Here is a 16,659-nt window from a genome sequence, read left to right on the forward strand (position 1 = left end):
TTGCAATTCTGACTTTATTTCGCGCAATTCTGACTTTATATCACACAATTCTGACTTTATAACTCAATTCTGACTTTATAACTCATAATTCTGACTTTATATCTCACAATTCTGACTTTATAACTCAATTCTGACTTTATAACACACAATCCTGACTTTATATATCACGCAATCCTGACTTTATATATCATGCAATTCTGACTTTATATCACGGAATCTTGACTTTATATCACGCAATCCTGACTTTATATATCATGCAATTCTAACTTTATATATCACGCAATCCTGACTTTATATATCACACAATCTTGACTTTATATCACGCAATCCTGACTTTATATATCACGCAATTCTGACTTTATATATCACGCAATCCTGACTTTATATATCATGCAATTCTGACTTTATATCACGCAATCTTGACTTTATATCACGCAATCCTGACTTTATATATCATGCAATTCTGACTTTATATCACGCAATCCTGACTTTATATATCACGCAATCCTGACTTTATATATCATGCAATTCTGACTTTATATATCACGCAATCCTGACTTTATATATCACGCAATTCTGACTTTATATCACGCAATCTTGACTTTATATCACGCAATCCTGACTTTATATATCATGCAATTCTGACTTTATATATCACACAATCCTGACTTTATATATCACTCAATCCTGACTTTATATATCATGCAATTCTGACTTTATATCACGGAATCTTGACTTTATATCATGCAATCCTGACTTTATATATCATGCAATTCTAACTTTATATATCACGCAATCCTGACTTTATATATCACACAATCTTGACTTTATATCACGGAATCTTGACTTTATATCATGCAATCCTGACTTTATATATCACACAATCTTGACTTTATATCACGGAATCTTGACTTTATATCATGCAATCCTGACTTTATATATCATGCAATTCCAACTTTATATATCACACAATCCTGACTTTATATATCACGCAATCCTGACTTTATATATCATGCAATTCTGACTTTATATCACGGAATCTTGACTTTATATCATGCAATCCTGACTTTATATATCATGCAATTCTAACTTTATATATCACGCAATCCTGACTTTATATATCACACAATCTTGACTTTATATCACGCAATCCTGACTTTATATATCACGCAATTCTGACTTTATATATCACGCAATCCTGACTTTATATATCATGCAATTCTGACTTTATATCACGCAATCTTGACTTTATATCACGCAATCCTGACTTTATATATCATGCAATTCTGACTTTATATCACGCAATCCTGACTTTATATATCACGCAATCCTGACTTTATATATCATGCAATTCTGACTTTATATCACGCAATCTTGACTTTATATCACGCAATCCTGACTTTATATATCTTGCAATTCTGACTTTATATATCATGCAATTCTGACTTTATATATCACGCAATCCTGACTTTATATATCACGCAATTCTGACTTTATATCACGCAATCTTGACTTTATATCACGCAATCCTGACTTTATATATCATGCAATTCTAACTTTATATATCACGCAATCCTGACTTTATATATCATGCAATTCTGACTTTATATCACGCAATCTTGACTTTATATCACGCAATCCTGACTTTATATATCATGCAATTCTGACTTTATATCACGCAATCTTGACTTTATATCACGCAATCCTGACTTTATATATCACGCAATTCTGACTTTATATATCACGCAATTCTGACTTTATATATCATGCAATTCTGACTTTATATCTCGCAATTCTGACTTTATATATCATGCAATTCTGACTTTATATCTCGCAATCCTGACTTTATATCACGCAATCCTGACTTTATATCACGCAATTCTGACTTTATATATCATGCAATTCTGACTTTATATCTCGCAATCCTGACTTTATATATCATGCAATTCTGACTTTTTATATATCATGCAATTCTGACTTTATAAATCACGCAATCCTGACTTTATATATCATGCAATTCTGACTTTATATCACGCAATCTTGACTTTATATCACGCAATCCTGACTTTATATCACGCAATCCTGACTTTATATCACGCAATTCTGACTTTATATATCATGCAATTCTGACTTTATATCTCGCAATCCTGACTTTATATATCATGCAATTCTGACTTTATATCTCGCAATCCTGACTTTATATCACGCAATCCTGACTTTATATCACGCAATTCTGACTTTATATATCATGCAATTCTGACTTTATATCTCGCAATTCTGACTTTATATATCATGCAATTCTGACTTTATATCTCGCAATCCTGACTTTATATCACGCAATCCTGACTTTATATCACGCAATCCTGACTTTATATCACGCAATTCTGACTTTATATATCATGCAATTCTGACTTTATATCTCGCAATCCTGACTTTATATATCATGCAATTCTGACTTTTTATATATCATGCAATTCTGACTTTATATATCACGCAATCCTGACTTTATATATCATGCAATTCTGACTTTATATCACGCAATCTTGACTTTATATCTCGCAATCCTGACTTTATATATCATGCAATTCTGACTTTATATATCATGCAATTCTGACTTTATATCTCGCAATCCTGACTTTATATATCATGCAATTCTGACTTTTTATATATCATGCAATTCTGACTTTATATATCACGCAATCCTGACTTTATATATCATGCAATTCTGACTTTATATCACGCAATCTTGACTTTATATCTCGCAATCCTGACTTTATATATCATGCAATTCTGACTTTTTATATATCATGCAATTCTGACTTTATATCACGCAATCTTGACTTTATATATCACGCAATCCTGACTTTATATATCATGCAATTCTGACTTTATATCACACAATCTTGACTTTATATCACGGAATCTTGACTTTATATCATGCAATCCTGACTTTATATATCATGCAATTCCAACTTTATATATCACACAATCCTGACTTTATATATCACGCAATCCTGACTTTATATATCATGCAATTCTGACTTTATATCACGGAATCTTGACTTTATATCATGCAATCCTGACTTTATATATCATGCAATTCTAACTTTATATATCACGCAATCCTGACTTTATATATCACACAATCTTGACTTTATATCACGCAATTCTGACTTTATATATCACGCAATTCTGACTTTATATATCACGCAATCCTGACTTTATATATCATGCAATTCTGACTTTATATCACGCAATCTTGACTTTATATCACGCAATCCTGACTTTATATATCATGCAATTCTGACTTTATATCACGCAATCCTGACTTTATATATCACGCAATCCTGACTTTATATATCATGCAATTCTGACTTTATATCACGCAATCTTGACTTTATATCACGCAATCCTGACTTTATATATCTTGCAATTCTGACTTTATATATCATGCAATTCTGACTTTATATATCATGCAATCCTGACTTTATATATCACGCAATTCTGACTTTATATCACGCAATCTTGACTTTATATCACGCAATCCTGACTTTATATATCATGCAATTCTAACTTTATATATCACGCAATCCTGACTTTATATATCATGCAATTCTGACTTTATATCACGCAATCTTGACTTTATATCACGCAATCCTGACTTTATATATCATGCAATTCTGACTTTATATCACGCAATCTTGACTTTATATCACGCAATCCTGACTTTATATATCATGCAATTCTGACTTTATATATCACGCAATTCTGACTTTATATATCATGCAATTCTGACTTTATATCTCGCAATTCTGACTTTATATATCATGCAATTCTGACTTTATATCTCGCAATCCTGACTTTATATCACGCAATCCTGACTTTATATCACGCAATCCTGACTTTATATCACGCAATTCTGACTTTATATATCATGCAATTCTGACTTTATATCTCGCAATCCTGACTTTATATATCATGCAATTCTGACTTTTTATATATCATGCAATTCTGACTTTATATCTCACAATTCTGACTTTATATCACGCAATCCTGACTTTATATATCACGCAATTCTGACTTTATCACGCAATTCTGACTTTATATATCATGCAATTCTGACTTTATATATCATGCAATCCTGACTTTATATCTCGCAATTCTGACTTTATATATCTCGCAATCCTGACTTTATATATCACGCAATTCTGACTTTATATATCATGCAATTCTGACTTTATATATCATGCAATCCTGACTTTATATCTCGCAATTCTGACTTTATATATCATGCAATTCTGACTTTATATCTCGCAATCCTGACTTTATATCATGCAATCCTGACTTTATATCACGCAATTCTGACTTTATATATCATGCAATTCTGACTTTATATCTCGCAATCCTGACTTTATATATCATGCAATTCTGACTTTTTATATATCATGCAATTCTGACTTTATATCTCGCAATTCTGACTTTATATCACGCAATCCTGGCTTTATATATCACGCAATTCTGACTTTATTTATCACGCAATTCTGACTTTATATATCATGCAATCCTGACTTTATATATCACGCAATCCTGACTTTATATATCACGCAGTTCTGACTTTATATATCATGCAATCCTGACTTTATATCTCGCAATTCTGACTTTATATCCCGCAATTGTGAGAATTGTCAGAGTTGTGAGAGAGAAACTCGCAATTACCTTTTTTTTATTTCATGGTGGAAACAAGCTTCCATAGAACACAGATGCGCCAGCATAGAAACTGTACCAGACACAGAAAGCTCACTGTTCGCGAAGTATAGGAAGGAAACTATAAAAGCTGAAATGAGGGTTGGGGTTATATAAATGTGTATATATAAAAGGGAACTGTTTTCAGAAGCATTTTCTTGTCCTATTACCTCTGCAGCACTGCATTGTGTACAGGGGTAATCAAGGAAACGCTTGCTGCTGCTGTCCTATAAGCGCCACCTACTGTCAGAGAGTGAATTTGCATTTTCTTGCGTATATTCAGGATGCACCTTTCATTTGATTCTACTAAAAAGAATAGAATAGAAAAGTTCCATTCACTGCAGAACATAATTCTTTGGTTACTTTTTGCATTTTCTGGAACACATGAACATAATTTCAAGGGATTCACTCCTGTATTTACATGCAGATGTGACTCCTGAAGCTGTGGCCATTATAACATGTTATTTCTCCACAGGTGCGGTCTGTACCACCGCTGGTCCCACGACTGATGAGTGTCCAGATGACTGCAGTGACCAGGGTCGCTGTGTCGATGGGAAGTGTGTGTGTTTCTCAGGATTCAGTGGGCCGGACTGCAGTATCCCAGACTGTCCTGATGACTGCAGCAGCTGGGGCCGGTGTGTGAACGGACAGTGTGTGTGTGACGCAGGCTTCAGCGGTCCGGACTGCTCTGTAAAAACATGTCCGGATAACTGCAGCAACCGCGGACGGTGTGTGAATGGGAAGTGTGTGTGTGACGCAGGCTTCAGCGGTCCGGACTGCTCGTCCAGCACGTGTCCCGGGAACTGCAATAACAGGGGCCGCTGCGTGAACGGCAGGTGTGTGTGTGAGGCTGGGTTTACCGGCCCTGACTGCGGAACACGGAGCTGTCCGGAGAACTGCAACAACCGGGGACGCTGTGTGAACGGAAAATGCGTGTGTGACTCTGGATTCACGGGTCAGGACTGCTCCGAGAGGTCCTGTCCGGGGAACTGCAACAACCGGGGGCGCTGTGTGAATGGAAAATGCGTGTGTGACTCTGGATTTGAGGGTCCGGACTGCTCCGAGAGGTCCTGCCCAGGGAACTGCAACAACCGGGGGCGCTGTGTGAACGGACAGTGCGTGTGCGAACCGGGCTTCTCTGGGCTGGACTGCTCTGTAAAAACATGCCCAGATAACTGCAGCAACCGCGGACAGTGTGTCAATGGGAAGTGTGTGTGTGAGAGCGGCTTTACTGGACCGGACTGTGCGTCCAGATCCTGTCCTGGAGACTGCAGTAACCGGGGCGTGTGTGTCGACGGCCGGTGCGAGTGTGAGAGCGGCTTCACTGGACCCGACTGCTCGTCCCAGGCTTGTCCCAGTAACTGCAATAACAAGGGCAGATGTGTGAATGGGAAGTGCGTCTGTGATGTGGGCTTCTCCGGTCAGGACTGCTCCAGCAAAACCTGCCCCAACAACTGCAGTAACAGGGGCCGCTGTGTGAGGGGCCGCTGCGTGTGTCGTCGGGGTTTCACGGGGCCCGACTGCAGCGAGTGTCAAGCTGGGTTCACTGGGGAAAACTGTGATGTCGGTGAGTGATGCACTGTACACTGTAAAAAAAAAAAAAAAAAAAAAAAAAAAAAAAGGGTAAACAGAAAAATACTGTCAGGAAAAAACAGATAAACTGTAAAAAAAACCCCAGTATTTTCTTATCCTATAATTACGGTTTATTACTGTAATATAAATTCTTTTAACATACATTAATTGTTGCACTCTAAAAAATGCTGGGTTGAAAATGGACAAACCCAGTGATTGGGTTGATTAAATGTTTAAACAACCTGCTGGGTAGTTTTATATAACTGTTTAAAAATAACTGTATTGCTTGATTTAACCCACTGGTGCTCTTCAGTCATTTTTTAAATTGGAATGGTATGAAACTTGATAAGGTTTTGGCACTTGCAATGTGAACGCACAAAAAAATAATCATGTAACGTACTTGATTCGAAAAGATTAAATGGACCTGAAAAAAAAAAAAAAGTCACACTTGTGCTTCTCGAGATCAAAAATGAGCGCATTGGAAATGAATGGGAGAAGTATTTCATCACAAGATTTTCAACAAAATCTTACTGAAAGCTAATTTTTTGCGATATCAAGCTCAAATTTGGAACACAACCTGTTCAGATTTATGGCTTTGATATCCTCAGAGTTTTTAGTTTAAAACGTGTTCCTGAAAATATACATTTAATATAAAAATTGAAAATGGTGTTTTTGTGCATTTTTCATAACAATAAATGTCAAAATCTGTAACTTTAAGTTAACTTTTTAAAACTTTTTTCATTTCAGCTATAATTTGCCAAGAGTCGTCTTTGAAAAGAGATAAAAATTAAGGCTTAAAGCATTCAAGATTTGACAAATGGATTAGAACTACAGCGTAAATATAATTTAGCACTATAAAGTCCCCTAAAAATACAAAATATTAAATAAAAAACATTATTGAATTAAAATATAGTACACTAATTTCTTTGAAATAAAAAAAAATTTGGTCATTTTTGACCGACACACGAAGAGCACCAGAGGGTTAAAATGAACCCAAAGTATGTTGGAAATTAACATTTATAAAATGTGTTTAATAACTGAACATTTATTAATAATTAAACAATAAACATTTATTAAATTGCTTATTAATAAATGTTCACCTTTTGATTATTATTGTTGCCTCTAGTAATTATGTGTCTCTTTAATTTCCAACCTATTTTGGGTTGATTTTAAGCCAGGCATATAGTCATTTATAAACAATAGTTGAGTTAAATAAATATGCCCCGCACATTTGGCAAACATTTAACCCAACTGCTGGGTTAAAACAACCCAATCGCCGGGTTTCTCCATTTTCAACCCATGTTAGGTTGTTTTTAACCCAGCATTTTTTAGAGTGTAGAATACAGTCATACACCTCTAAAACTCACACTGTAAAAGAATAATAATAAAAAAAACGACAGCTGTGGTTGCCAGAAATTTACCGTAAAAAAATATGGTAACAACATTTTAGGTTTTACAGATTTTACTTACATTTACAGTAAAAAAAAAAAAAAAAAAAAATTTAATTAACTGATATAATGTTAATTTACCAACCTAATGAAGTATTAACATCTGTTTTGTACCTTTGTAATACGCTGACACCATCCAATACAAATGGTGATGAGAAAGTCACATGATGAATCAAAGTGTCACAGTGTCATTTACACAAACACTAAACACCATCATGGTAACACACATGACATTTAAAAAAATGCAATAAACATTAATTTAACAACATTAGACGTAACATTAAACACTGTCCATAACTGATTAGAAAAAACTAAGAAGAAATGGTTATTTCAACAAAAATACATCAAATGTGAAGTATCACATAGGGAATTCTGGGAATGTCAATTTACGGTTTCATAGTTAAAATTATGATCGTTTTTTTTTACAGTGTGTGAACAAATACTATTATTTAACTTAAAAAAAAATAAAAAAAAATAAAAAAAACATCTCAGGTTACGTATGTAATCATGGTTCCCTGAGAACAGGGAACGAGACCCTGCATTTGCAAAAACGCTATGGGGAACGTCACGTGACCCAGGTGTCTGAAAGCAAGTATCCAAAAACTCCAATTCCCAAACGTTGAGCAGTTTCGAAGGAAACGCTTAGCAACTCACCCTCGGGTCACACCAGGCTGTCAGTGACAGCATTCCCTATGGCCAACAGCCCAAGCTGAGCCTACAGAAGGCCTTCCTCTATAGAGAGAGAAGGCCTAATAAGGCTGCTAGAGCATCTGAGACCAACTTTTACGCAGACAAAGTGGTCTCTTCTAGGGAATGAGGCCAGGGAACCGAAGGGAACCCCGACCAGTCACTAGAGGGGAACAAAGTCACCCCCAATGCCACCAGGGAGGCCAACCTGGTCTATCGTAAGACAAGCTTAGTCTTGGCCAATAACTGTCTGAACACAGAATCTCAAAAACGCATCCTTCATAGAAGGGAGCGGGTAAAAGTGACTGCAAAAGGGTAGGAGCAACTCAAACCCACGCATAGAGACAGGCATCCTGGAGAGCAGAACTCAGCTGAGTGCTATAAACCCTTGTATTGAGGGGAGTATAATCCGCTCATCCTAGGATCTACTCAGCGCTTGATAATTTGCACTGAGGAAGCTGTGCGCTAGAGAACCCTGATAGAGGGGAGCACAAACCAGCCTGGGGCTGATCCTCAATGGGAGGCCTCATGGAAGCCTTCACCTAATGTTCAGCTTAGGGAGCTAAGCACTATTACACAGACAACCCTAGCAGTGAAGTACAAAGCTTGACCTAACAGGTAAACCATACTGTGGGCACATAACCATGGAGGCCAGAAAGGACCTACATCATGATAGTAATTCTATGTGGAGTAAGACTCACATAAGCCAGAGTACTTTGTCACAACAGTAAGACATTTAATGGAGGCCTGCGAAGGCCACCTTGAACACTTATCTCGCTGGAAGCAAGAAACATGACCTCAGTATACAGCAAATGAGACACTGAGGTGCCCACATAACAGTCCACCTAACACAATCCAACAAGTAGTGTACTCGGTAAAAGGAACCCTTTTTGCTCTTTAAAGCAAGAGGAGTACAACATAGTGCTGTTGGTGAATGAATCCAGCAGCGGGTCAGCAGTAATCGGACATGCAGCAGTTATCGCTTCAAGTAGAAACAGATGGCTTTGAATGGGAGAGTTGTAGACTTGTGTCTCTGTGTTTTGTGTCCAGCGCTGGCGGGCGTCTCTCGTCTCAGCACCAGGGACATCACCGAGTCCTCCGTCACGCTGTCCTGGACTCCAGCGGCTGTGCAGTACGACACCTACCACATCAGCTTCACCAGCACGGCACGTAAACACTCCTGCATGTCACGTGACACAAGAATTGCTGATGTGATTTCAGCATCGATTCAGACTACTGTTGCTGATCCTTCCTCAACAATAATAGCAAATATCAATAGATTTAAAGATGAAGGGTGAACTTGTCTTTCGTTCTTTCCAATCAATACAAAATCAATCTTTAATAATCATTTTAAGGATGAGATCAGATAAAAAAATGCTTTTTCAACTAAATATACTGCAAAAAAGTGTTTTTTTTCAGTTTTTTTGTCTTGTTTTCCAGCGCAAATATATAAGCATTCTTAGCCTGTGTGTGTCAATTAAAAAAAGTAACGTACAGGTCCATAGAGGACAAAAATGTCCATTTCCAAAAATTGTCATAAAAATTTTAAGCTTGGGAGCACAGACTTACAGTGGGTACGGAAAGTATTCAGACCCCCTTAAATTTTTTTATTACTCTTTGTTATATTGCAGCCATTTGCTAAAATCATTTAAGTTCATTTTTTTCCCTCATTTTCCTCACCCCATATTGACAGAAAAACACAGAATTGTTGACATTTTTGCAGATTTATTCAAAAAGAAAAACTGAAATATCACATGGTCCTAAGTATTCAGACCCTTTGCTGTGACACTCATATATTTAACTCAGGTGCTGTCCATTTCTTCTGATCATCCTTGAGATGGTTCTACACCTTCATTTGAGTCCAGCTGTGTTTGATTATACTGATTGGACTTGATTAGGAAAGCCACACACCTGTCTATATAAGACCTTACAGCTCACAGTGCATGTCAGAGCAAATGAGAATCATGAGGTCAAAGGAACTGCCTGAAGAGCTCAGAGACAGAATTGTGGCAAGGCACAGATCTGGCCAAGGTTACAAAAAAATGTTCTGCTGCACTTAAGGTTCCTAAGAGCACAGTGGCCTCCATAATCCTTAAATGGAAGACGTTTGGGATGACCAGAACCTTCCTAGAGCTGGCCGTCCAGCCAAACTGAGCTATCGGGGGAGAAGAGCCTTGGTGAGAGAGGTAAAGAAGAACCCAAAGATCACTGTGGCTGAGCTCCAGAGATGCAGTCGGGAGATGGGAGAAAGTTGTAGAAAGTCGACCATCACTGCAGCCCTCCACCAGTCGGGGCTTTATGGCAGAGTGGCCCGACGGAAGCCTCTCCTCAGTGCAAGACACATGAAAGCCCGCATGGAGTTTGCCAAGATGATGAGAAATAAGATTCTCTGGTTTGATGAGACCAAGATAGAACTTTTTGGCCTTAATTCTAAGCGGTATGTGTGGAGAAAACCAGGCACTGCTCATCACCTGTCCAATACTGTCCCAACAGTGAAGCATGGTGGTGGCAGCATCATGCTGTGGGGGTGTTTTTCAGCTGCAGGGACAGGACGACTGGTTGCAATCGAGGGAAAGATGAATGCGGCCAAGTACAGGGATATCCTGGACGAAAACCTTCTCCAGAGTGCTCAGGACCTCAGACTGGGCCGAAGGTTTACCTTCCAACAAGACAATGACCCTAAGCACACAGCTAAAATAACGAAGGACTGGCTTCACAACAACTCTGTGACTGTTCTTGAATGGCCCAGCCAGAGCCCTGACTTAAACCCAATTGAGCATCTCTGGAGAGACCTAAAAATGGCTGTCCATCAACGTTTACCATCCAACCTGACAGAACTGTAGAGGATCTGCAAGGAGGAATGGCAGAGGATCCCCAAATCCAGGTGTGAAAAGGGTTAGGGTTAGTTGTTGCATCTTTCCCAAAAAGACTCATGGCTGTATTAGATCAAAAGGGTGCTTCTACTAAATACTGAGCAAAGTGTCTGAATACTTAGGACCATGTGATATTTCAGTTTTTCTTTTTTAATAAATCTGCAAAAATGTCAACAATTCTGTGTTTTTCTGTCAATATGGGGTGCTGTGTGTACATTAATGAGAAAAAAAATTAACTTCAATGATTTTAGCAAATGGCTGCAATATAATAAAGAGTGAAAAATTTAAGGGGGTTTGAATACTTTCCGTACCCACTGTAAGCTTGGTCTCATTTTAAAGACCCTTGGCAGATTATTGTTGAAGTAAAAAAAAAATAATAATAAATAAATAAATAATAAATCTAAATAAGTTGTTACAAAAATTTGAAGCTTTTAATTTTAATTTTGAAGCCTTGCCAACAGAATGAAAGCCTATTAATAAAGACTGCAACATTTTATCGTTAAATGACCCCGGGATTAGAAATTGCAGTTTTTTTTTTAATGGGTTTCAATGGGGGTATTTTTTAACTTACGTTCCTGAGAGGAACTATTTTGTGAAAATGGTAGTAAAATAGTAAAATGGTTAGTAAAATGGGAGTGAAATGGTACAATTTCATTAAAAATACACACCTGTGCCAAAATGTATGCATTTGGCATTAACACCGGCTAAATAATCATAAAAACAAATAAAAAATAAAAAAATAAAAAAATATCCATAAGGATGCAGAAGGGTTAAATCAAGATACATTTACTGGAGAAGCAAAATTCTGTAAAATATTGTCTTAAAAAAAAGTGACTATTTTTCTGACTCCACTGACAGATATTTGTTTTGAGTTTAAGCACAAACTCACTTCATTTTGATGATTTTTTTTTCCTTAATGGTTGAAGTCATTTTGCTTCTGCAGTAAACGTATCTTGATTTATGAATGTTTAGATATTTGTACTGGAAAACAAGACAAAAATATAGAGGAAGACTCTTTTAAAGGATTTAATATTTGCTGGATAAATAATATTTAATATTCGTTGTCTATGTTGATTTAAAGCTGCAGTCCGCAAGTTTTGCCTCTTTGTCGCCACCTCGGTGACAAAGGTGGCTCAGCACGGCTCAGCGCAGATGAATCTAATGTTTGCTGTCAATCACCACACTGGTGTGGATACTGTACTTCGGAATCACAGATTCCAGTCTTGGAAGTATGACCAAAATAAGAATTTTCACTGGAAAATGTCATCTGAACAAGCAAGTAATAAATCTGCCACTTTTGTTCTGACCAACTGAGGAAAAAAAAGCATTACAATACCAATGGTGATTAAATCTAATGATCGCTTAGCTCGGATCACGTCAAACTGTGCAAATTATTGTTGTTATTATACTTTGTTCTCAAATTGTTAATGTTAACATCAGCATTGCGTGACTGTGTATTTAGTGTGTATTAGCGTTAGCTGTAGATTTCAATTTCTGTACAGTCTAATCTCTAACGTTAATTTGTCATACCATACAATCCGCCATCAAAATAAGTTTAATTTATTCCAGCTGCTTGAGAAAAGGCTATAAATGATCCGTCACCTGCAGCATCGTCACATGATATAGTCTACTAGCTGGGACTCGTTTTTTATGTAAACAGATGTAATGATGCAAAGATAAACTGCAGCATGCTCCAATTTCCTGTGGAAACCCACAAGTACTGCTCATATTATAAAACATTATTACAAGTGTACCGTTGTGAATCAGGCTAAGGTAAGGAGACAGTTTTGAACACTGGCTGATTATGTACTTGCTCAAAAATGGAATTTGGATAATTTTTAACCAAAAAGTTACATCTGCAGCATTAAATAAAATTTCAGTTTTTTTTTTTTTTTTTTTTTTTTATTGCAAAACTGTAAATGAGAATCACCCACTTTTTTTTTTTTTCCTCCTCATCTGATAATATCAGGTACAGAAAGTATTTTACAGTTCCCACAGCAGCCCAAACTTAAATCTGGCGGACTGTCTTTTCCAAAGGAAAAACAAATTAATTTTTACACAGACATAAAATGAGCTCAATCTGGCAATGGAAAAACAAGCTATGTGTTTTGGACAGAAGCCCTGCTTGATTTACAGCCGTATGAATGTTTAGTGCCCATCTCTGCCTCAGCAGCCATGCATGTAACATCTCAACATACTGTAACCCAACACACACCACTGTAACCCAACACACACCAACACACACCACTGTAACCCAACACACACCAACACACACCACCGTAACCCAACACACACCAACACACACCACCGTAACCCAACACACACCAACACACACCACCGTAACCCAACACACACCAACACACACCACCGTAACCCAACACACACCAACACACACCACCGTAACCCAACACACACCAACACACACCACCGTAACCCAACACACACCAACACACACCACCGTAACCCAACACACACCAACACACACCACCACACCACCGTAACCCAACACACACCAACACACACCACCGTAACCCAACACACACCAACACACACCACTATAACCCAACACACACCAACACACACCACTGTAACCCAACACACACCACTGTAACCCAACACACACCACCGTAACCCAACACACACCAACACACACACACACACACACACACCAACACACACCACACACACCACTGTAACCCAACACACACCACTGTAACCCAACACACACCAACACACACCACCGTAACCCAACACACACCAACACACACACCAACACACACCACCAACACACACCACTGTAACCCAACACACACCAACACACACCACCGTAACCCAACACACACCACCACACACACCACCGTAACCCAACACACACCAACACACACACACTGTAACCCAACACACACCAACACACACCACCGTAACCCAACACACACCAACACACACCACCGTAACCCAACACACACCAACACACACCACCGTAACCCAACACACACCACACCACCGTACCCCAACACACACCAACACACACCACCGTAACCCAACACACACCAACACACACCACTGTAACCCAACACACACCAACACACACCACTATAACCCAACACACACCAACACACACCACTGTAACCCAACACACACCACTGTAACCCAACACACACCAACACACACCAACCCAACACACACCAACACACACCACTATAACCCAACACACACCAACACACACCACTGTAACCCAACACACACCACTGTAACCCAACACACACCAACACACACCACCGTAACCCAACACACACCACTGTAACCCAACACACACCAACACACACCACTATAACCCAACACACACCAACACACACCACTGTAACCCAACACACACCACTGTAACCCAACACACACCAACACACACCACCGTAACCCAACACACACCAACACACACCACCGTAACCCAACACACACCAACACACACCACCGTACCCCAACACACACCAACACACACCACTATAACCCAACACACACCACCGTAACCCAACACACACCACACACACACACCACTACCCAACACACACCACCGTAACCCAACACACACCACCGTACACACACCACTATAACCCAACACACACCAACACACACCACTGTAACCCAACACACACCAACACACACCACTGTAACCCAACACACACCAACACACACCACCGTAACCCAACACACACCAACACACACCACCGTAACCCAACACACACCAACACACACCACACACACACACACACACACACACACTGTAACCAACACACACCACCAACACACACCACTGTAACCCAACACACACCACCGTAACCCAACACACACCACCGTAACCCAACACACACCACTGTAACCCAACACACACCACCGTACCCCAACACACACCAACACACACCACCACACACCACCAACCAACACACACCACCGTACCCCAACACACACCAACACACACCACCGTACCCAACACACACACACCCAACACACACACACCGTAACCCAACACACACCACACACACCACTATAACACACCACACACTAACACACACCACACACCAACACACACACCACACACACCAACACACACCAACACACACCACTGTAACCCAACACACACCAACACACACCACTGTAACCCAACACGCCCTAGAAGACATACAGCACATGTCAGCATCAGTACTGACACTTCAGTGTTTTGTGAATCTAGTCAATGCACAGCAAATGTGATTCCATGCTGATGTTGACTTGTGATTTATTACGGGCAAACTTTTCTGTTCGAGATTCATTTGTTGTGGCTTCAACCTTCCTCTGCATGTAAGCCTGACCGTGTCTTTCCTGTTGTGGTCGAAACATGCACAGAGGAATGACAGTAAAAAGTTGCATAGTGTAGCTATACAAGCACTAGTTATAATTGTGATGGAATTACCACTCAAGCTACGACTGCAGTCTTGATGCTTCAGCTGAGTTTGATGGCCTGTTTCTGTCAGTAATTGTCCATTAGAAACATGTGCGGTGGTGATGTAAGCGCTAGAGGCTCATCAGACTCTTCAGGAACAAACTATGATGTTGCGGTAATCTCTAAAATATCCCAACATGCTGGAACTCTTATTTTTGCATGCAACAGTATTTGAAGCGCTTTAGTTTAATCCGCAGCTTTAAAGACTCAATCATTCAGACTGTGATGAATGTTTTGATATATTGACATCAATCGATGTTGGATTTACACAAATCAGGCATAACATTATGAGCACCTTCCTAATATTGTGTTGGTCCCAAAACAGCCCTGACCCATCGAGGCATGGACTCCTCTAGACCCCTGAAGGTGTGCTGTGGGATCTGGACCAAGATGTTTGCAGCAGATCCTTTAAGTCCTGTAAGATGTGAGGTGGATCCTCCATGGAATGAACTTGTTTGTTCAGCACATCCCACAGATGCTCGATTGGATTGAGATCTGGGGAATTTGGAGGTCAAGTCAACACCTCAAACTCGTTGTTGTGCTCCTCAAACCATTCCCCGGTCAGTCAGTGGGTCGGTCGGTCAATCAGTTGGTTGGTTGGTTGGTTGGTCAGTCAGTTGGTCGGTCGGTCAGTTGGTCAGTAAATTGGTCGGTCGGTCAATCAGTTGGTTGGTCAGTCGGTTGGTTGGTCGGTCGGTCGTTCAATCAGTTGGTTGGTCGGTTGGTCAGTCAGTGGGTCGGTCGGTCAATCAAATGGTTGGTCGGTTGGTCAGTCAGTGGGTTGGTCGGTCAATCAGTTGGCCGGTCGGTTGGTTGGTCAGTCAGTGGGTCGGTTGGTCAATCAGTTGGTTGGTCGGTTGGT

General features: G+C 39.4%; 2 protein-coding genes across 3 annotated transcripts in view; both read left to right on the top strand.

Annotated features, from left to right (window-relative positions):
• LOC125274679 (fucolectin-5-like) overlaps nt 1-16,659 on the top strand; it is an 82,681-nt gene that overhangs the window by 36,006 nt on the left and 30,016 nt on the right. The window lies entirely within an intron of this gene.
• Nucleotides 1-16,659, top strand: part of LOC125274674 (tenascin) — a 40,829-nt gene that overhangs the window by 5,160 nt on the left and 19,010 nt on the right. For both annotated transcript variants that reach the window (XM_048201067.1, XM_048201068.1), the window contains exons 3-4: nt 5,219-6,310; nt 9,501-9,616. In XM_048201067.1, coding sequence (XP_048057024.1) covers nt 5,219-6,310; nt 9,501-9,616 — 1,208 coding nt within the window. The remainder of the gene's footprint in view (nt 1-5,218; nt 6,311-9,500; nt 9,617-16,659) is intronic.

Source organism: Megalobrama amblycephala, linkage group LG9 (assembly GCF_018812025.1).
Source record: "Megalobrama amblycephala isolate DHTTF-2021 linkage group LG9, ASM1881202v1, whole genome shotgun sequence".
In the NCBI taxonomy this organism is placed as follows: domain Eukaryota; kingdom Metazoa; phylum Chordata; class Actinopteri; order Cypriniformes; family Xenocyprididae; genus Megalobrama; species Megalobrama amblycephala.